The sequence below is a fragment of the Branchiostoma lanceolatum genome, chromosome 14 (genome assembly GCF_035083965.1).
Source record: "Branchiostoma lanceolatum isolate klBraLanc5 chromosome 14, klBraLanc5.hap2, whole genome shotgun sequence".
NCBI classification, from domain to species: Eukaryota; Metazoa; Chordata; class Leptocardii; order Amphioxiformes; family Branchiostomatidae; genus Branchiostoma; species Branchiostoma lanceolatum.
Genome location: NC_089735.1, coordinates 9,106,100 through 9,129,294, shown reverse-complemented (window position 1 = coordinate 9,129,294; position 23,195 = coordinate 9,106,100). Strand labels below are relative to the sequence as shown.

Below are 23,195 nucleotides of genomic sequence, written 5' to 3'. Positions count from 1 at the left end.
TGTTCAACTAACTACAAGTGTGAGAACATGAGATTTCTTACAATACGATTATGAGCATCAAAATATCATAGGAAACACACAGCACCAGAAAGATCTTACAATAATCTTTAATCAAAGTCTCTCTTCTTTAAAGCAACATACAATGGAAAAGTCCAGACCATTCCGAATACATTAGTAAAGCCTCACAATGCAGTAAGGCTCACAACTGAGTTTACCATTATTATAGTTCAATCATTCTACATATATGCAGTCATTGTCATTCAGACTGTGGTTGGTGGAACAAAAATCCTTTTCATGCAATCTACATAAAGTACATTTCCGTATGATACGACAAAATTCTGTTTGAAACTTTTTCCCTACAGACCCAAGCAAGCCTCTTACTGTGGGACTATAATTATCATACTTTTATACACAGTTTTTACTTTGTACAAAAGAACACAAGTTCAAGATAAAACCAACTCTTTGAAATGTTCAACAATAAATTTCAAACATGCAAAGACTCAATATTAATGAAACTCAACAAGAAACCAAGAGCTGCATCTGGTATCCACCCTTCTTTTACAATTGGACCCCCTTCCCCACAATTTGCTATTATTCATGTTCTCTGTATTTGATCCTTTTTGGCGACACATCAGGGGCGAGCCTAATGATATAGCACTGTTTAAGTTTATTTCTGTACAAGGACTATTTGAAAATTCTCAGACCATGGCCTTAGTAACATAGACTGCTACATGTTCTGGCAAGTTTGTGTGGTGTCCTATCTTGTATCTAGTCTATATCATTTGACAATGCCACAAGGCAATGTACTGTACCTACATTTTAAGTCGTGCATTGGTCAATCATGCCCGTCCCTTGCTTACTCCCTTAAATGTAGTTTTTCCTGAATGCCTGAGAAACATTCCAATATTGAAAGCACAGGAGAAATCTTCACCATCCAAGCTGCTACAAGTATTGAACATAATAGATAGAGGTCTAGAATCTTAAGAATTCTCAGTGAAACCATCATTTGTAATCAGTTTCTGCTTTATTTGGCTCCATCTATTGCAGAATTTGATTTGCAAAAAAAGCAACAGTAACAGGGCCAAATATCAAATCAAACATGCACAAAATGGCAAAAATTCACTTCAAAATAGCACACTTGAAAGAGATGTCAAATTCAACGGGCTATCTGGGATTAAGAATTAAGTATCTGTCTTAAAGTTTATGAACCCCCTTTGATACTTTAAGTCTATGTCTATAAACTAGGCCCATTTAGGAAAATGCATCCGAAACTTAAATATTGTGCAGCTAAACTAAGAATGGCCTGGAACAAGAGTATGTGATGTTCATTCTTGGGTGGGTCCGACCCAGACGGGTTCTTTCCAGGCGAGGTCGGTGGCTTGGTTGACGAAATTGTTCTGTTCAGTGTTATGTTTGAACTTGTTTCCAGCTGCGGATGCCGCGGCACCGTGTCGGCCACAGTATCTGTCAGAACGGGGAAAGAGAACAAGTCAGATTTCTGTAAAACATCAGTATGCTTTTTGTATAGTAGACTTTTTTTGGTCCCACTTTTTCCCTTGCCTTAGGCCATGTTGATTTGATTACATGGATAACATCTGCATCAATTTTCGACCGAGTGCAAAAAAAAAAAAAATTCGGCCATATTGTAAATGAAAAGCAGCTGCAAAAGCTGTGGATTGCCAAAAAATATTTTAGAAACGTAAACTGATGTCGTAGAAAGCCATGATGAACAATCTATATTTCAGTATACCATGCCCTGTGTTTATTTTTGTTCAACCCTCCTGAGCACATCTCACCAAAATGAGCTTAGTACAGCTTATTTACATTTACTTAGTAAACATGTATATTATCTTAGGCCAAGGGAAATTATACAACAACATATCTACAGAACACACATTCAATAAAATCCACAACAAATACTAGTACACCGTTAGAAATACATGTATATGTTCCTGGGGTCTTTGGAATAGACTTTTCTGTCAAATAATTAACTAAACACAAACACTCATAAAACATAATCACATGTAAGGAAACGGCTCCCCAGACCCTAATGTAATAACCAATGTAATCTAGTACATGTAATAGACATATATAATTTAGACTGCACATATGGAATACATGTATACATAAGCATACAGTTACTATAGGACCCCCAACCAGAGAGCTTAGTTTAAACATTAAAATGTATGTGGTTATTTTGTGGTAAGATCTTCATTTTATTGGCAAATTTATGAAATTCTTTACGAGTTTTATTTCCTTAATACAATGAAGTTAACATCAATTCTTTACAAGTTCTTTAAAAGTTTAATGAAAAAAAAGTTACACCCTCTGGTCATTGCAAAAAGCCCGATGGGGGAAACACTACACCATAATAATCGTTCAATATTTCAATTTAAGATTGCGAGTGAAAAGTAAGGAATGATGCTGTACAACAGGCATGTCTTACGTTACGCAGCTCTATTGCCCTAAGCTCTACTTTTTAAACTTCTGCAATATGCCTGCAAAACACACAAGTCTACAATTGTACAAACACACACACGCACACATGAAAACCAAAGCAAACCACGCTCAGAACTAAAGGCTAAACAAAGCACACAGATGCACAGTGATGACAGGAATATTAGAAGGGGTAATGATGGTGGGATTTCAGATGATCTGACGTGTGTGGTTGTTAGAGATAGTGATCACCCAGGGAAGTATCTCAGTTCCAATGAAAACTGCAACATGAAGTTAGGATTAGATAATCATAATGAGTTATTTTATGGTCATGGCTTTGGATGCTTTCTCTTTTTAACAAGTCCAACAAATATATGTAAAGAAATTTGAGTTATGTTATCTTCCAGATTACATACACAATAATCCCTGAATCAGTGACTGTTGTTATATGGAACATGACATTAAGCCAGAAACTGTGTCTGTTTCTTCTACAACTGTCACAGAATCTTACAAGTTCAGCACATGAACAACAGGCAAAACTGTTGCGATTTTAAGGGGTCTTGAAGAATGCCTTTGGAAACTGAGATACCTCCCACCGTTCGAATCAAAGTGCAATGAGGCAGGTTCTGCCCTGAGGCATCGCCAAAAACAGAGAAATTCAGAATCAGCATCTGATTGTTCGATTAGGAATTGGTTAGTAGGAAGGACTGGAGGTAAGACAGGTTACACAAATGGACCGTGCACTGACTCATCAGGGATCAGCTGGTGAGGTTTCTCCTGGGTTGGCTTTGCCAGAGGGATACGTGATTGTCAAGGTTCATGGCATGCTCCAGAAGCCTGTTTAGCTCCTGCTGGTGGCTTTGTTTAGATCCCGTGGCCGCGGCCGCAGCGGACGCCCGACCTGCGTAGCTACAGTTACGATACACCAACAGAAAGGGGGAGGAGGCATGCATGAGAAATTAAATATTAACCGTTATCCCGTGTAGTGAATGATATAAGTAAGAGCGTTTTCACTCAACTTTCCATATATCCATGAAGCAGGCAGGTACCATGTTGGTGTCCCTATTTGCATTTCAATGGACTGTAGCTAAAGCCAATACAGGGAGAGGATCTTAACTATGTAAAAATGGACGGGACTGTTTCAATGTGTCCTCTGACGGCAGGTAGATGTGCCAGGTGGTTGCTTGGCCAGGTTTTTGTTTCATTGGCAAGTTGTTGAGTATCTATTCTGGCTGGTAATATCTTCTTTGAGTTGTAGACATTCCACAGTGGATATTTCAAAGCCTGGAATCCACTTAGGGACACCAATATGGCAGTGGACACAGCGACAATGTCATGTGAAAACGCTCTTTAACAAGGAGTAAGTTAGCAGCCAGTGAGCAGTGGCAGGAAAAGTGGCAGGAATGGTGAAGGTGGTGGTGCAAAGCAAAGAAGAGAAAAATCTGTGGCAGAAAATTCTACAGCAAGGAATGCCTTAAATACATGTTGTGTGCAACATCTTTGATGACACAAAGCATACATTTTTTTGGTCTCCATCTTTTGGCAAGCGCTGTGGTTAGGATAAAAGCATGATTGTGCACTTTGCAGTTTAGGCTGACAGAAAATACTGAAATACAAACTTTGCTTAGAAACTTGATCGACTCTACACAGATTTTGGACCAATAAAGAGCTGCAGCTTGTGTGAATTGGACCAAGCAATGGAAAGTAGATTCATATTAAAAGAGTTCTAATCAAAATCTGACTATAGGCGTGAAGCAATTTTCTTCATCAGAAAAATGGTCTCACTATTAATTTACACGATTGCTTGAAAATCCTTGTTACAGTACATTTCCTTAACTGCAATTCAATATCATATACATTGGAAAGTTTGTCAACATCATTTAGATATGACCATATTATATCACCACCCCAGTGTAGGCTTGCATAACGTACTCTTAAAGAAAACAACTTTTAAAATCTTTGGTCGGCATTTTGTCATGATCATAGCTGCTATAGAAATGGCACTAAAAAAATAATATATCATATGATCATGATATCCTTTGCAACTAATTTTGTCAGACAAATTAGAGCCTGGCAAACTTGCTGACCATACAACCATTCAGTATTTGCAACTCGTATTTGGCCATGATCAGCTATAGAAATGGCTGCACTCAAAAAAATATAATATCTGCCGCAACTAACTTTTGAACATAGATCAGACAAATTAAAGCAATTTTATTGTTGATCCCACAACCGTTTGCAACCTGTCGCCCTACCTGACGTGGCGTTCCCTGTTGACCGTGGTGCGGATGCGCGGTTGGATGTAGTTCCAGGCGCCCATGTTCTTGTGTTCCTCCTGTGCCCACACCAGGTCAGCGTTACGGTACCGGTCACACTGTTCCTTCACCATGTCAAATGGGAAGGGAGAGATCTGGAACACACAAGATAAACCTCACAGATCAACCTGGAGCTTCCTCTGGATCTCATATCAAATGTCTAATTTTAACTTCCCACTCTTTACTTTAAAAGTTTCTTCTATGACATTAGAATGAATTTTTAAAATCATTTTCAATCTGTAAAAGCCTAAACCTTCTAATTACTGCCAAACCTCCTAACTGATTAAGAATTGTTTAAAAATTGATTAAAAGTTAAACAACTTTCTACTGGAGGAGTCCAGTAGAACGTTGTTAAGAAGGTTTTACAGCTATAGGGATGAGATTGGAAGGTCTCAGCCCTAGGATAGTCTCAGCCCTAGGTTACCCTAATGATTGTTTCCTTATTAATTCAACTTTGATAATCATCACAATATCTTATGGTAATACGATGACAGAGATGGCATGAGCAGTAATGGTATAAATTTCCAGGCACTTTTCACCAATGACTGAAGACACGTATCTGTAAGGTTGTGTGTCCTTAGTGATTGCTCATTTGAATTCTAATTCCAACAGGATTGTCGAAAATTCAACACTCTTACTTGTTGTGTCGACAAAACAAAATTTGATCTGTGTACTGTGTTAACAACAATGACCCAGTAAGACGAAGTTCACCACTTTGATGATTTTGAGTTGTCGCAGACTCTCCGGATCCCTCCAAAAATACATTACCTGCTCAATGCGAACAATCGCGATTTTGTCGTCCAGATCACGAGCCTTCCTCTCCTGTCAAGGAATAAAAGCAGGTCATGTTAATATCATATACATTTCAAAAACATAGTACTAATGTGTTAAAAACCTGGGATTAGTTCACACATCTGCTTTGTATTGGTCCGCAGTGCCATCATTTTTGACATGGTCACCTTTGGCCATAGATAAAGACTTGACATGTAGCAGAATGCGCAAGGATTACTTAAAAAGTTTCTTGACTGTACCTTTTCTGAAATTGATTAGAGAAGTAGAAAAAGACACCCAAATACTACACGGTTTAAAAAAAAAGAAGAGGTAAACAGCAAGAATTGGTATATGTATTTGCTTTCGGATGGCGACGTGTATGATGGAGCTTCAAGAGCTAACCTCAAGTTTCAAACTTCTGCACATAAAAGAACCAAGATACACACTTCTCAAGAAAAGTAAAGGTGACCCGGTGTGCTTGGCAGAATACATGAGCTGTACCTAAGCTGCATTGCACTATCAGCTACCAAAAAGAATTACACTTTTTCTCAGAGTGTTCTAAGATGTTGTGCCTTGGAAAAGGCACTTAACACGACTTTTCTCACTTCACTTAATGAGTAAATGAGTACCTAGCTTTGGTTAGGGACGTCCCTTGGATAGGACGTTAAATGAAGGTCCCTTGTTTGAGGAGAGCCACACCTCGAGCACGTTAAAGAACCCACCACACTTATCAAAAAGAGAAGGGGTTCTTCCCGGTGTGAGTGGTTCAAAACCTACAGTCCTACAGTGTATGGCCGCACATTAGGCAATTGTCGTATTGAGGTCACCTGTGTGCTGAATGGCAGTCGCTTTAGATTGTTAATTAGCCAAATGATACTAATAAATAATAAAGAAGATTCTGTGTTTCCGATACCTTCGTCAGGTCGTAGTACACTTTCCCCGTACAGAAGATCAGACGCTGAACCTGCTCGTGGTTCTGACCGGCCGGGCCCAGATCCGGGATCAGGCGCTGAAAGTTCGTGCCGGGTAGCATGTCGTCAAACGACGAGCGCGCCTCCGGGTGTCGCAGCAGACTCTTCGGAGTCATCACAATCAGCTGAAAATACAGCATGAAAGATAAAGGACATTTGTGTTATTGTGTTATTTTAAACTTCAAAGAAAAAACACTTTGCCATATATGTATATACGTAGTACCACTCAATTTACATAAATACATGTACTAGCTGTTTGCACTTAAAACATTATGGAACTTTTGTAAAGTTGTACGATTCCTGTATAGCAAGATTATTTGTACACTACCAGAGAGACAGTCAATACCTAGCTGACATTTTGTTGTGTACAAAGAATAAAGGACTCTGTTACCCAGTGATTTACCAATCTGGTGTAATCAATCACAATCATAAAATTCCTTAAGTGCATCTTATTCTGTGAAAAATGATCACTATGAAAACATATTGATTTTTACAGTAACCCAATTAGTAGCATGGTAGGCCTATACTATGTGCATCAGTTAGCAATTAGATTTGAGGCTGCAAAATTCATTCCTCATTCACTTCAATCTATGACGAACATAGTCTAGAACTCACAGGCTTCCTGAAGGGCAGCAGGACCTGGCGCCGCAGCAGGTGGAAGTAGTTGGCCGGGGTGGTACAGTTAGCCACGATCCAGTTGTGGTCAAACAGCTGACGGATCTCAAACCGCTCATCGATTTCCTACCAAGAAAAGCAATATTATCATTACAGGTATCAATAACTTGTTGATTTGTTTTTTTGGACGTCGATAACTTTGTTTCAATTGAAAATTTACTGTATTTTCAGATAGAGATGGCACATGTGAGTGCGAATGTGAGTCTGTGTGTGGGCTTCCTCGGCCCAAATTATTTCTATTACATCCGAGTGAACTGTCAAAAAATCTAGTTCACAAGCTCAAAATCTAGGAAGTGCACGGCCCTACCTGGGTTTAGAAATAAGCTGCACTAAGCAAAATGTGCTTGCGCAGTTACTTTGAGCACCGAATGAAAAGTGGTTGTGAAATTCTCTGTATACAGTAATTTTACAGACATTTTAAGACTTTTTTTAACATGTTGTACTTACCGGGTACTGATCCGGATCTTCTGTGCTCATCTGCAGAAAACGCTCCATACGGGCGCTGGAGTGTTCAGGGCCCTACAGAAACACAACACATTTTGTATTTGAATGAAAGTTCATCTGTGACAGTAAGCATATCGTAGACATTTTCATATGCTACTTCCGTACACAAAGCAAAGCTCTAACCAACAGGCTTTCGAAATCCTTTAATCCTTGTCAAGAAGCTATATACATTTATTTAGGACACATCGACTGAGACCGGCCGATACCGACTGCCGGGCACCTTTGAACCGTTGCTGACTTCACACTTCCATTCAGGAAACCTGACATAGGCTTTGGGTCATTTCAACTTGACAAGGATCAGAGGACTGATCGAAAGCTTGTCGTTAAGATTTTTACTTTGTGTACGGAAATAGCATATGTATAAACTCCATTTATGAAAAAATATGGTTTGGAAAGAGACTAGAGTCAGAGGACTTGCCTGTTTCACTATCAGTAGAGAAAAGGCCAGTATATGCACAAATTGTGTAACATGTAAAAATGTAAACCTGGTCAGAATATGCCGGCAGGTATTTTCTGGGCAAGGGTACATTCTGTCCTGTTAAACCAGGTCAGAATCTGTGAAAATCCTTTTCAACTCACATGATTCATCATTAGCGTGTGAGTTGTTCTGGATAAAAAGCTAACACTCAATTCTGCACACAGCAAATAACAAGTTCAGTTACAGCATAACGTCCAAGATCACAAAGAACAGACTAGTTGGGACGTACCATTCCCTCATACCCGTGGGGTAGGAGCAGGGTGATGCCTGTCTGTCGAACCCACTTAGCCTGCCCACTGCTGATGAACTGGTCGATAATGCACTGGGCAGTGTTGGCGAAGTCCCCAAACTGAGCCTCCCATAGGACCAGGGCATTGGGGTTACTCATACTGTAACCCAGCTCAAAGCCTGCAACAGCACAAGGATTCAAAAAATTTAAAAAATTTAAAAATCTAAGTATAACCCTTAGTACATTAGTACAAAAAATCATACTAAGCAGGAGTAACATCTACTAATTATAAGTAACATAATACCACCAGTAATTAACATGTCATTCCGCCATCATGAAAACAAACGTCCAAACAGATCTTCAACCCAACGTCCCTCAGTATAATGCACTCCTACATTTCTAAACTGTGCATAATGGGGGTGCTGCACTAGAGATCTCTCAAACACCTTGTTTTTAAAAGTGGCAGATTTATGTAACCCGGCGGATTAATGTTAAATGGAGGTTAACTTTCTTGAGCCATTTTACGCAGTGAAGCAATTATGTTATGGGTGATTGTTCACCTCAACCTCATAACCTTTCAATGCGGGAAGAAGAGTTCAAGAAAATCATACTTGTGTTTGTCAAATATGATCCAACTTCACAAAAATGTTAGGGAAAAAGGCTTTGCTAGTTTTGTAGCAAAAATCAATGTTTGAAATAATTTTTTTAACAGTCACTGTTGTTTGAAATCATTCTTTAAAACAATTTTTTTCCTGCACAACTTTATCATTCAAACTCATATGAGCAGTTCATAATTGATAGATCAACATTCTTCAAACTGGTGTCAAATAAATTGATATATACAATTTTCACATAAAGTATCTATGGCTAAAAATACACCAAATAGCAGTTACTTATTGATAAGCAACTGGACATAATTTTGAAAATGGTCCAACATTTCACTTACCATCCTCTACCTTTTGTCAGTGTCACTCATGTCCAGTTGCTTGAGTAAATGTCATTTGGCATATCTTATTAACTGGATGCCTTACCTTCACCAACAATATGACTAAAACTATTTCTTAAAGTGAGTGGCGCTCACCCATGACAGCGTACTCCGACAGCGAGCTGTTACAGACGGTGTACGGAGCCTGGTCCGGCCACAGGTTGTCCAGCGGAGTCCAGAACACCTTGTCGCGGTTTTGGTCGTGTAGTACGTGATGGCGCTGGCTGGGGACATAAAAAAAAAAGAAACAAGGGTCAACTTCTGACAGCCTCTGGTTTTCAATTAAACTTGAATGTCATATGCTTGTCATCTGAATCATACGTGCAGTTCTCTTCTGATAATTTGGTCAAAATTGCATACAAAGACCACTCGGGACTGATAAATCTTGTCTATGTGGACAGGTGGTCACTACAAACAAGATTCTTACTGTCAAGGGGAAATATTTTTAAAGGACCACCAGAAAGTGGTCAGCTAGAGTTATTCACTTGTACACTGTACAGGTTTGACTGTAGTGTCTTTTTAAGTGTGAGAAATACCCAATCATGTATTAAATGTTTTTTACCTGAGCCATGTGTTACACCAATAACGTTATAATTATGGTTAAAAAGGCACAAGAACACATTACAATTTCTGTATAATTATTCTCTGTTGATTTTCCATTCAAAGAGTTGGAAAAAGATTGCATTCAGTGCCACAACAGAATCTACTTTTGGGATGGCCCAACAACAGACACACACACACCTGAAGGTGCCTCTCTCTACGTCCTGGCCGCTGAGACGGACATGGAAGCCTGCGTGCATGAGGGAGCCGAACGCCATGGCCTCCCCGATCGCCCAGTCCACCCAGCGTTCCTTCACCATGGTGGCACGCTGCCGCAGAATTCGCTTCACACCTGGTGGAAATACACGGTACTGCTATGTCGCATCCTGATACAAGATCTCATTTCAATACAGAAAATCGAAACATGGCCTGCAGGCCAATTTGAGCTTCTTATGAATTAACAAAGTTTGAAACCATCAAACAACACTGATGTCCTTCCAACCCTATTTGTCGAATTTGTATGAAGTCAAAAACGTTGCAGTGAAGGTACAATGTAGGTGTTATATATGAGTTTGTCACTGCAAAACCCTTGGCCTTGAACATTGAATGGTTACTTGAAGCAAGGCACAACTTAGGAATCAGTTTTCTAAATACCAGAGAAATAAGATTGATCAGAAAATGGGTGGAAGAGAAAAGGCAGAGGAAAACATTATATCTACATGTATAGGGTAGGGTATTACGTAGAGCCTAATCATGGATATCATAATATATCATGATATCCATGATATATATATATCATATATTCCATGGGACTTGACAGTGATGTGTTGAATTGTACTAAAATCTGATCATGAACTTAAATCACAATAGATTCAAACAAGTGCACAGTTCCCTGTTCATATTAAGCCTTGCAAACAAGTTCAGGGCCAAATCGCCTGAGTCGCATTCCTTCACACCAGGGGTCTAGTTTGCTAAAGCCACATTGAAATGAGGTGGTTTTGGTGGTTTAAATGTGGATCAACAGGTTTTCAAACTGACTTGAAGCATTCAGACTAGGCCACATTAATCCTGCTTAGGTGACTTCGGCCTTGATTTGCAAGTCTTAGCAAGAACGGGGTCTTTATGCTAGCGTTCGTCTGACCTCCATGGATGGTGAACTTGGGGTCAGGAGGGGGACTCCCCATGAACGTCCCCACGTGTGTCAGGATATCCTCACTCACTCCCGTCGACTCACACACCATCATGGAGTCACGCGTCTTGTCTTTGAAGAAATCTGAAAAACAACAATCCAGCAAACGACATTAAATCAGGAACAAAAAGCCCTGACTATCCTATGTATTTGTCAATACATGACATGATTTCAAAGTACCTGTAAACATTGACAGCTCTTAAGCAAACTTTCCACACAAAAAAATCAACATACAAACAGACATGCGGCAGCTGTAGATACTGTATTTTGTAATTCTGACAAGATAGCATGTACATTGTACATAACATGCAAACCTTTTGCAGGAAAGATTTCAAACCAGACCTACAAAATGTACTTCTTAGATTTATTTCTTATCTTTTTTAATCCCTTTTTCTTTAATTCTTTTGTCTTGCTCGATGATACATTAATCAGATTTGATAAGTTTAAGTACATTTTGTATATCTATATCTATGACTCTACTAGACAAAATTTAAGTATTGATCTATAAGCTCCGAAGAATACAAACCTGTCCATGGCGAGTCCAGCCAATGCTTGATTGACAGAATCTTCTCCTCCCTGGCCTGCTGATACGCCTCCTCACAAATCTTGTCATACTTGGACACCTCCTCCTGAAGAGTTAACAGTCACATTTGATCAGAAAACCTGGTCCTATACACTTTCCTCTAGCCATCTTCATCATTTTAGTCCATCTGAATCATGACTTGTACAAAACTGCAAAAAGGATCATCTTCATTACTTTAGTCCTATGCTCATCTCATGTATCACCCCCAAATTTTATATTCATATTTAACGTGTGGCCCTAGAGTGGGTTTTGGACCTTGTTTGATTTTAGGGTGACCTTTTCAGCTTTTGTACAAAAAAAGGGTCTGCTGTTACAGTAATCAATATGATAACATAGCAAACCTTAAAACCACTATTATATGGTTTTGCAGTGACACTGTCAAAGTCTAGAACAATATTGCTGAATGTAAAGGTTCCTCAAAGTAAATTTTGTAGGATAAGGGAAAATAAGGGTAAGAGATGACAAAATATGCAAGATACAGATCTTAATTGGTCCCTTTTAATGTTTGGGCTTCAAATAAAGCCTTTCATTCACAATCATGTTGACAGCAAAAATGAAAATTCTTAATCGACAACTATGTCAACGACAAAAAAAGCATTTGAAAACTGTGTTAATGCATGGAAATTCTAAGGGCTTGCAACCTCAAAATCTTGCCACAGAAACAACAAGGATAACATAATTCTCTATGTGTAACTAGGCACCTAATGAACTTATACAAATGTACAATACTGTATCGATAAAGAGAAGTTGAAATGTGTAAGGATGTTAAATGACTGATACTGACTTCGTACTCTTCCTGGGTGACCACGCCCTCTGAGATGAGCTTCTCGGCGTACTGTTTCAGCACGGTGGGCTGCTTGCCGATCTGCTTGTACATCAGCGGCTGGGTGAACATGGGCTCGTCCATCTCGTTGTGACCACCGCGCCGGTAACACACCTGACAAAATGGGCAAAAGGAACACATCAGTTTGTAATACTTTGAAATGCTTTAATCAAAAATTGCTGAAAGCTAACTATCGTGCATGTGATATATAATTTAACTATTTTGCCATGGCATTAAGCAAAAGTCAGATGTAACTCTCTCTTCCACCAACAAACAAGTGTAATGCTTAAAATGAAGCGTAATTCTTTTTAGATTGCTAATAGTACAATGCGGCTTTGCTACTGTAACAGCTTGTTTTCCCTGATCCCGAACTTAGGCTGAAAAGCTCTTCTCGATAAGTGTGTTGGGGTCTTTTACATGCAGAGGTTTGACGCTTGAGGCATATAACTGAAGCTCCCTTATAGTTATACACAGGGCTGCTAGCTTTACGTCACCATCCAAAATGACGAATGCAATCCCTTACAACGTGTTCCAGCTGGGTCTGACCCTGGATCAAACTCAGGCCCAACGATCTATGGAATTTGATCCAGATGGCGAAGCAACCTAGTTACATTTAATTTTACCACTGGCGCTACGGGGGTAATGTAATGATAGCAATAAGTCATACCAGGTCAATCACCACATCCTTCTCAAACTCAGACCTCCAATCAGCTGCGACGTTACAGACGTGGGCCACTGCCTCTGGGTCATCCGCGTTGACGTGGAAAATGGGCGCTTCCACCACCTAGGTGGGCAGAAGTACATTGTACATCACGTTTTGTTTTGTGTTTGTATTGCATACCCAGTAAACCTCATGGCATTATGCACCAGGTTTGTACTGAACAGTACTAGCTACATATCCGGAAAGATTTATTTGGACACTCAAACTGGGAAGGACCCCTAATCTTTAGTAAGTGTGGCATAAAGACAAATCATTGTGGTGTCGGAATTTTGTGGTGGGGACAACCAGCAAAAATAAAACCACCTTGAAAATGTTAAGATTTACTTTACCATGTATCGTTTGCAAGCTTAAGGTATGCTCAGATGAGAAAAAGAATCTACTTAAATCACAAACAACAAAGAACAATTATTCAGTACAGTGCAACCAGCCTCCTGCTTATATCATTACCTTCGCTACGTCTGTGCAGTAGGTAGACGAGCGCGAGAAGCGTGGATCCGTGGTGAAACCAATCTGGTTGTTGACCACCACGTGAATGGTTCCGTGGGTGGTGTACGCGGGAAGATCGCTCAGATGGAAGGTTTCAAACACGACTCCCTGCCCAGCGAACGCCGCATCTCCGTGCATCAAAATACTCATCACCTGAAGAACGAAAACTTTCGAACTTTACATCATGCCAATATGAACGATACACTTATTCTTTGATCATCAGAATTTCTATTTTTCTGTTCTTCCCATGTTGTAAAATGTAATATTAAACGACAATGTACATCACAACCTGCTTATAACTACTATTCAGAGCAATAACACTTTCCAATGGTATACAATTCCATGAAATTGATGCACCATTTATGTAGAAATGATTGACTGAAATTAAGTTTTGTGTTGAGCTTATAATGATAATAACTTTATTGCACAACTGTACAAGGTACAAAGTATGGCATGTACTGGTAAATAACTAGTTCCATAAGGCTAATCTACCTAATAAACGTGTATAGTAAGGGATAAGACTGAGCTTTTACAATCATTGGAGGAATTTCTAACGTCTAAAGACATTCTTTAATATATTTTCCTATACAAACCTTCTTGCCCTCTATGTCCCCCCTGTAGTACTGCTCTGCCCGAGTCTTTCCCTGCACCACAGGGTCGGCGGCCTCCAGATGGGAGGGGTTGGCCACCAGCGCCAGTTTGATGGACTTGTTGGTGGTGCGGTTCAGCCGCATGTGGGAACAGCCCAAGTGGTACTTCACATCACCAGATCCCTGAAAGGGTTCGTTGATGAAGGTTAGACATCCAGGTAATAAGATACGCCGAAAATAGTTACTCAAGCAACTGGATAAGATTTTGAAACAGTCAGACGTTTCAGACAGCATCCGCTATCTTTCGTCAGTGACTAAAGAAGGATCTGGTAGGACTAGTTTTATACCAAAACTCTGAATAGATATGTTAATGGGTGGAAGACAATTTCAGATGGTTCGACAAACAAGACAAACATTTAGCTCCTAAAACAACAGGAGCTAATTGATTCATTAGCATACAACCTTGTCTTAACTTACTATCCTATCAAACTATCTGAAATTGTCTTCCATTCATTAACATTTCTATTCAGAGTTTTGGTATAAAACTAGTTCTACCAGATCCTTCTTTAGTCACTGACGAAAGATAGCGGATGCTGTCTGAAACGTCCCTGAAGGGGTTGTTTGGGCAAATATCAGTACCAGTCTTGATGTATACTGCACTATCAGTAAATGTTGGAATTTTTGCATGTTCTTAAGTTCACATCAAAACATTGTTAACATGTGGTATGCCTTCCATTGTGTTACTACCATTGTTTCAGCTGGGTTCTCAAGGATACAGCAAACTCTCAAACGTGCTGCGAAAGTTTGGTGCCGCAAGCTCAAAAGACTATACAGTAATTTCTTGATTCTATATTCAAGAAAACTTCCCTGTGTACTTTATTTTTGTGCATTACGATCATAACAGTATCATAGGCCTACAAAATGCATGCTGCATAATTCTTCAAAAATTTAAAGCCCCATGTCCATCACAAGAATTGAAGCTATCTGCACCTTAAGATATGAATAAATATTAGACTAAGTATTATGTAAATGAAACTATACAGTGATTATTCATTCCATTGGATCTGAAAATTAGTAAATTATTAGATGTTCTATTGAAGAATATATACCTCATCATCAGCCTCCAGGCTTGAATCAAATTGACACAAAATCTGGTCCAATTCCTTACGAATGACATTCGCCAGAACGTTCAGTCGGCCTCTGTGGGGCATGCCCATTACAAAGCTTTCTGCACCCTGTTCTGTAGAGCGATCAATGATGGTCTTCAGGGCAGGGATGAGAACCTCGCCGCCCTCCAACCCAAACCGTTTCTCCGCAGGGTACTTTGTGGCTAGGAACTGTTCAAATCTGCAATCATGCAAAGCATCATGGTCATGTTAAAAAGCCCCACCCCTGAGGTGTCACCAAAAATAGATTGAGAACGAATGTTTACTTGTCAATTTTCCAATATATCATTATATAAACTATGATGAATTATGATGGACGTACAAAACATATCATATACACTGCACAAAAATTAGGGCTCAAAATACTGGTTGCATAATTTTATGCACTTTTGTGTAGTTACTCAAAATTACTGTGCACCCATGTTTTTCAGTGGGTTAACGAATGCACCTAGTACTAGTAGATCCTTGTTATGTATGAAAAGGTACATTATTTTGTACACTAGTATATACACACAAATGTAGCACATTATTGACATCTAAGTATGAGAAAAACAAAAACCTTTGTTGCATTTCTTGTTCAAAATTTTGAGGTCAACTCATATAATTTCAGATTCAAGCTCCAAAGAGAGACAGTACGGTTCGTAACTAAGTTGTGCTGACATTCTACTTATTTCATATTGGGCACCCAACTTTTTTTCTGTAAACCTATATCTAGCTAAATTCTACATCAGTTGCCCCAAAATAAATTTCAAGCCCTGAAAATCAATGATAATATTGCCACACCTTGTTGATCTGACCAGGCGTGCGAGCGTCAGTCTCTTGGTCTCATTGGACATGGACATGATCCCTGGGATCTCAAACTTCTGCCGGATCCAGTCACACTTGGACCGGTCGTTGATATGCATGTACTCCAGTCCAATGGTTTGGCAGTACGTCTCCTATGGTGTACATTTAAAGAGACATTTACATCATTTTAACAATTCTATACTCTCCTAAATAGCTCTTAACATAGACATTTTTTCTCGTTTAATAGACATATATATAACTGTAACAGTTCTTTATGTGATGGAATTTTCCTTTTTATTATTCAATATAGAATACAAATCAACATGTGTGGAAAAAGCACACTTAGACTTCACAGTGCGTACAGTGTAAAACTTCATACGACATTCCAATGGAATGAAACCATTTGATTTTTGTAAGACTTTGAATGGAGCTGTTGATCCTAAGTATTGCCATCATCGATAGCTTTATCATTTTTCCCCCTCCGAATTTCCAATGGTACCAACAGCAACAGAAAATTTGCCTTAAAGCAAGTCTCTAAGAACTTTCTCTCACATAGTCTAGCTTCCTTTCCTGGCATCCTGTTGTTGACACAAAAAAGATGACATACAACCCCCCTAGTAAACAAGAAACATCCTAAGACAGTTGTACCTACATTTTGTATGATGTGCCCAGCACGCTAATCATGAAAATGTCTACTGTGGAAAGATTTAATGTTTCTTAAATACAAACCTCTAATCTCTTAATGATCTCTCTCAGAGGGAGGGAGGTGCTACCGCCTCCGATGAAGGTAGTTTGCGGTAGAACAAACGTGCGGTCCAAGTCCTCCTCGTTGAAGCGATAGTACGGCAGCGTGAGTTCCCGTGGCGTAGAAGAGTCAAGGTCTGCCTCCATGATACCCAGGGGGTCCAGTTTGGCACACTGGTGACCACGGATCTGAGAAAGCACCACAAATATGTATATATTTTTTTATCAAAGACAACAGAGACAGTATCTGTACATGTTGATACTCATAATTTTTGATATCCACATATTTTTCCAAAAGAGGGAAAGAGGGGCACCAAATAATTAAATATACATACGTACAGTGAAGAAAGCATATATTTCTTCCTGAATGTGAACTAAAAAAAACGAAGAACTTTCGAATTCCCTGTTCAATGTTTGAAACTGAAGTGAACATAAAAACAATTGTAAACCAGCTTCAAAAAAATGTTTTTATCTGAATGGAGTGTTCAGGTAGGAGTGTTCAAGTTGAAACGTTTTTTCTTCTTTTAACATCAAATTAACGTTAATGTTGCCTTGAACTGATAAGTTAACTGTCATCTGACAGAGCACAGGAGCTTCATATTACAGATCTATCAGAACTCTTGAAAAAAAGGGAAAACTTGTTGAACTGTGTGAAAATATATATTGATTATCATAAATGTTATGTTCTATAGAGTAACCATTGTACAAACTGTTTAAAAAGTAACTTTTCAAACTAAGAAACAAACAAACTGACTTCTGCATTGATGAAGGTTTAAGACATCCAGGTAATAAGATATGCCAAAACCAGTTACTCAAGAAACTGGATAAACTTTTGAAACTCACTATCATATTACACAGTCATTCTGACTGTAACTCTGTCCCTATCTCACCTGATAGGCCCTAATCATAGCATGCATTCTCTGATGAGGTACAACCATGTCTATACTGCTCCTGACTTCACCACTGCTGCCTAACTCGTGTCCTAGTGCACTCGGATCCTGCAGGCAAGTTGTGTCAGCTAACTCAACAATTGTCTAACAACTATATGTTTGCATTCACATGATGAACATATACAGAAAAGTTTTATGTCCTTAAACATGTACTTCATGTGTGGGAATAAAACTGGAAACTGAAAATCTCAGAATGGTGTTACTCATTCTTAAACTAAGCAGGTTATTTAGTATCTATGCACCATATCAGTGTGTAATGTAACTTGTATAAGACATGGTACAAAATTATGTGATGTGTTCGTATTCAACAATGCCCTACCGGATTATTTTGTTTTAGTTTCAAGATTGCAAACTGGTAAAATAAATATGTCAAATACAGTCGCAAAATAAAGACATCAGATAAATGGGTGCCATCTTCATGACATCAACAATTTATTGTCTATATATAGTATATATAGTACCTCTAAGGTCACTGCTCTTAATAAGAGGACAGTGCCCTTGAAAGTTGGCTTAAACTAAAACTGATGACAAAGATGTTATAACTGAAAGATAGCGTGGACATTGATGCTCTATTCCATGCTTCTTATCTAAAAAAATTCCAAGTGTTGTTGGAAATCTACCTTTGTATAATAAGCAACATGGTAAGTCCTGATTTGTAAAAATAAACTTGTACAAGAGTTTCCCTAATGTTGTTCATTCTTTGGTTAACATGACTTCAGTCTATATTTAAGAGATGTTAAACTGACCTGATATGACCTGATGATGGCTTGAACAGCGAGGTGGTCGTCGATGACCTTCCCACTCATCTGTTCCGTGGCCGCGGCGGGGGCGGTGGGTACCGGCATCATGGGCCACGCCATCCGCTGAACCATGGGCATCATGGCCGCCATCGGGGGTGGGGACTGGTACGCCTCTCCGGGCGCGGCGCCGCGTTGTGCGTTCCGGAAGAACACATCCCAGGACTGAGGAATGATAAGAACTTGTGTGAAAGTTACCCAAGACGGTGTGGTCATATTTGTTGTGGGGCCATCGTCAAGGATCCAACACAGCTTTTTCCATAAGTAGACATAACAAATAGAGAATGAATTTTGCAGAACACATGCATGGCTTCTAACCAAAGAATGCCCTCTAGATCTGTTTATGATCCTACGAAAATGTATGTGGCCGGGCCCCTAGGACAAACCTTGATCTGACAAGAAGTTAAAATCAGAGCTCCACGACCTCATACCTTTCCCAAATGATGAAATTAACATCAATTTTCATTCTTAGTCTTAACATGTAAGTTATGCTTCCTCAGTTGTATGATTCATAACTGGGTTTGCCAAAAAGCCTTGATTAACTGAGCACTGATTATTATTGCTGATGAGTACCAAAAAGAAAGCAAAGCAGTCACTTTCTAACGAGGTTTTTCCATTGGCTAAAACTATGAAAATTGTGGTTTCACCATGGCTCGCAATTTTTTGCCAAGCACACCGGGTCAACCTGAATCTTCATCATTATCATCATTCGTCCGGATTTACTCCGGTGAGTTGGGTTCTCTGGGTTATTGAACATCAACAGATCTAGAGGTTTAGCGCCTGAGGCTCCCCCATACTGTGGACTGCAGGCTTTACATTCCTGCTGATGGACAAATGCAACCAGGTTACCTGTAATAATTAGGCAAGAATATATATAAAGGGCCTCAAAGGAGTACACAATAAAACGTTTTCAAAACCTTCTCCCTGCTGCCTAACTCTAGATCTGTAACTAATAGAGAATGTGGTGCCAAACAGCAACCTCAATGTGCTAAAGGTTACAGCTTTTTGTGATTGCTTTGTCTGTTTATATTGCATGGCCACTTGCCATTAAACCACCTCATGGCATAATACACCAGATATGTATTGAACAGTACATTTTTAGCTGCATATTCAGACAGATATGTTTAATTCACTCACACCGGGATGGACCACAACTCTTTTCGGTAAGTAGGGTGAGTTTTATTAAAATGTGCTTGAGGTGTGGCTCTCCTATCCCAGCGGAGGGACGTCCCTAGGCAAAATTTACACCTGTCCTGAGTCGATTGAAGAATTTAATGCAAAGTACCTTTCCCAAGGGCACAACATCGGATCGAAACCCGATCAGAGATTCGAAATCAGTACCTCCAGGTTCTGAGTCAACAACCCTACTAGTATCCACAAGGCCACGGTCCCACCGTTGACACCACATCAAGTCCGAATCTAAATCTGGTACTTGGCAGAGGAGCAGAAATGTCCGCGAAATCTTATTAGGCAAAATGCCAATCAGGCCATATGGACATGTAGAGAGTAGTATCATCAGCCATTTTTCTGGTCCTACATAAGGCTTCAGCTTGGCATGCAGAATTTTATCAAGACCTTTTGTTTGTTGTTGTTTTGCTTTACTTTGGAGAGGGAGGGGGTTATGAGTATATTTCACTATGTACATTCTGATTCTGCCAGGTTGTATTCTTAAATGCAAAAACTCATGATCAGGATTAGACTTTAGAGCCTCGATGTATTAAGCAAGTTGAATCAAAAACACCATATGAATTTCACATTGCTGTGATCATTGTCTAACACCAACAGGGTTAACCTTTTTTTGCTACAAGGGTACAAACCACCTCAGAGTTTTTACAACAAAACCTTGAATGTCATCCTTAATAAGTTAATGGCTTCTTGCTTATACATGTAACAATCAGAGTGAAAGCCATGCAAACAATACAAACAAACAAATACAAACAAACAAAACAAACATGAGTAGCGGAATGTTACAATAAACCATTGTATTTTTAACTAAGTAACTTTCTTCTTGCTGCCTTACTCTGTACCCAATAGGGAATTGGGCGCCAAACGGCTAAAGAGAGTGCTAAAGGTTAACATATGGTTACTTATAGCCACTTGACTAGCTGCATGCAAGTGCAAATACTACAGTACTCCCATGTGGTTTGCTGGCCATTTGCAAACAGGTGTTCCTTTTGGACATAATAAATATGTCATGGTATGATAAACAGGATTTCTTGGTCTCTTTTTGCTTTAAACTTACCAATATAGAAAGGCTGACGCTTTTAGCTAGTAGTGCAATGCGGCTTCGCTACGGCTGTCCAAGCACACCGGGTCACCCCTACTCTTTTCGATAAGTGTGTTGGGTTCTTTTACTTGCAGAGGTTTGATGCTTGAGGCTTATGCCTGAAGCTCCCTCATACACGGGGCCGCAGGCTTTACGTCACCATCCGAAATGACGAATGCAATCCCTTTCAACATGTCCGAGCTGGAGTCGACCCCTAGGATCGAACTCGGGCCCAATTGTTAAAGAAATGTTAATTATTTAGTTTTGCCACTTTGGCCTGGTCAGGTTAATAGTACATGGTCTTGCTGTACATACCTTCAGGACAGGAAAACCCCTTATTTTCTCACCTTCATGTTGTTGAATGGCCTGAGGGGAGGGTAGGTGTCCAACTGATGGTTACACGTGCACCAATTAATGTCACTGGTTAAATTATAATAATGAAACGCCTCTCTAGCATTACTAGTAAGAGCCTTCAGGAGAGAACTTGTTGTTTTCTCACCTAAATTATATCATAGAATGGCCTGAGGCGAAAGGAGGTGTCCAACTGACGGTTACACGTGCATCAATTAATGTCACTGGTTAAATTATCACAATGAAACGCTTGAGGCGAGTAATACACCAGTTCCCGGGTTCGATTCCTGGGAGCCAGGAGCCTACTCGCCTTGTGCAGTTTGTGCTTGTGCGTTTCAGTGTTTCCCACATCGGGAATAGAACCTGGGCCACCAGCGCACAAACCCAACACACTTACCACTAGACTAAAAAAAGGTCTGGACCAGTTAGACTGGTCAGTAAGTGGCGATTGAACTGTTATAACAATGTACATACTGCCAATAAGAGTGGGGAGGGGTGATCTGGTGTGCTTGGCTGAAAATATTAACATTAGCGAAGCCGCATTGCAGTATCAGCCAATAGGAAAAGGCAATCAGAGATAGCAGACCTCACCCCCTCTGGGAGGACACAAAAAATTTAGTGCCGAAACATTACACACACACATGCACAAAAACACACTACATGTAGTACGCACACACAGACAAACAGACAAGCCGAAAAACAATTCTTCACTCCCTTGCGGTGAAATACAAAAAATGCTTCACCTCAAAAGAGAGTGAATGTTTCACATATGATGCAACTGTATTTACATATTGCTTTTAAATATGGGGTCAAGGTCAACCACTACATTATGTATGTGACCAGCAGCACATGCACCTACCTTGTGGACACTCTTGGGGTCTTCCAGCCAGGCTGAGTACATTTCCTCCACATAGTTGGAGCTGCTCCCGTTTAGGAAAGACTCCTGTTGTACTGAGGTGGTCAACAGGCGGGCTGGCTGGGCGGGGGTTCCTCGCACCGCCGCCGGCACACCTTGGCTAAGTACACCACGGGCCAACTTGGGCCCACTAGTCCAAAACGTCCTTAAGGTGTACATAATGTCTTAAATGTGTATTTTGGCACACCACGTGGTGGGCACTTTCACTTGTGGTATCCCTCGAGTGAAGATGTTCAAATTTTCTTCAAACCGGACTCTTCTTCAAGGGGGGAGGGCGGCTTTTTACTTTCACTGTCCTTTCTGCAACCTGTAAAAACAAGAATACTGTATGTGCTGTCAATACCCTCGAAGTGTGAATCTGCTTTAAGGTTAACTCTATTGTTGTTCATTTACGTTTAGATTTGTAAAATCAACCTGTAAGAAGAGAAAACCGCCCCCTTGTTGTGGCTTGAGTTCCTCAAGGAGAAAACCCGCGCACACAACATCATGACGAAATCGGATCCATATCGTCTGACAACTTCCAAAAAAAGCTTGTCATCGCTCCAACGATGTACGAACAGCTGCTCAAAAAATATTCACACACAAGTATAAATAGCTGTCAAATTGTCTAAGTGCGTCTTACCTTCAAAGGAGAGTCTTAAAGAGGTGTAAAGACAAAATTTCTTGGAGATACGTGCAGGTAGCGCAACAGGGTCCGTACGAGATGACCTCTGTGAGGGATTCTGGTGACGTCATAAAATACGTACTGCGCATGACAGGTGACCTACAGATGGGCGTTGCCCGTGACGTCAGAAATTCTTTAAAAACTCAATCCCATACCGCACCTTTTATTACGTGCGGAGAAAATGTTAACATCCTTGGGAAATCATTTTGCTTGTTTTCATCCAGAAATTAATAAACTAGCAGCATAAGGGCATTGTGCG

The 23,195-nt window shown here is 39.9% G+C and overlaps 1 protein-coding gene across 3 annotated transcripts; it reads right to left on the bottom strand.

Annotated features, from left to right (window-relative positions):
* Positions 1-91: 91 nt before the first annotated feature.
* Positions 92-23,009, bottom strand: LOC136448461 (2-oxoglutarate dehydrogenase complex component E1-like). Of its 3 annotated transcripts, XM_066448024.1 has the most exons (23): positions 22,895-23,009; positions 22,216-22,579; positions 18,689-18,904; positions 17,883-17,990; positions 16,978-17,181; positions 16,246-16,400; positions 15,406-15,643; positions 14,300-14,479; positions 13,668-13,859; positions 13,167-13,283; positions 12,461-12,613; positions 11,620-11,722; positions 11,046-11,177; positions 10,106-10,256; positions 9,461-9,588; positions 8,380-8,558; positions 7,616-7,687; positions 7,109-7,234; positions 6,436-6,618; positions 5,520-5,573; positions 4,692-4,846; positions 3,185-3,345; positions 1,309-1,464 (listed from the first exon to the last, which is right to left on the bottom strand). In XM_066448024.1, the coding sequence occupies exons 2-22, from the start codon at positions 22,429-22,431 to the stop codon at positions 3,195-3,197; spliced, it is 3,213 nt and encodes a 1,070-aa protein (XP_066304121.1). In that variant the 5' UTR covers positions 22,432-22,579; positions 22,895-23,009; the 3' UTR covers positions 1,309-1,464; positions 3,185-3,194. The 3 variants fall into 3 exon arrangements, with proteins under 3 accessions (XP_066304122.1, XP_066304121.1, XP_066304124.1); XM_066448025.1 differs by lacking the exon at positions 3,185-3,345 and having other exon boundaries at positions 92-1,464; XM_066448027.1 differs by lacking the exon at positions 17,883-17,990.
* Between the last annotated feature and the right edge of the window lie 186 nt (positions 23,010-23,195).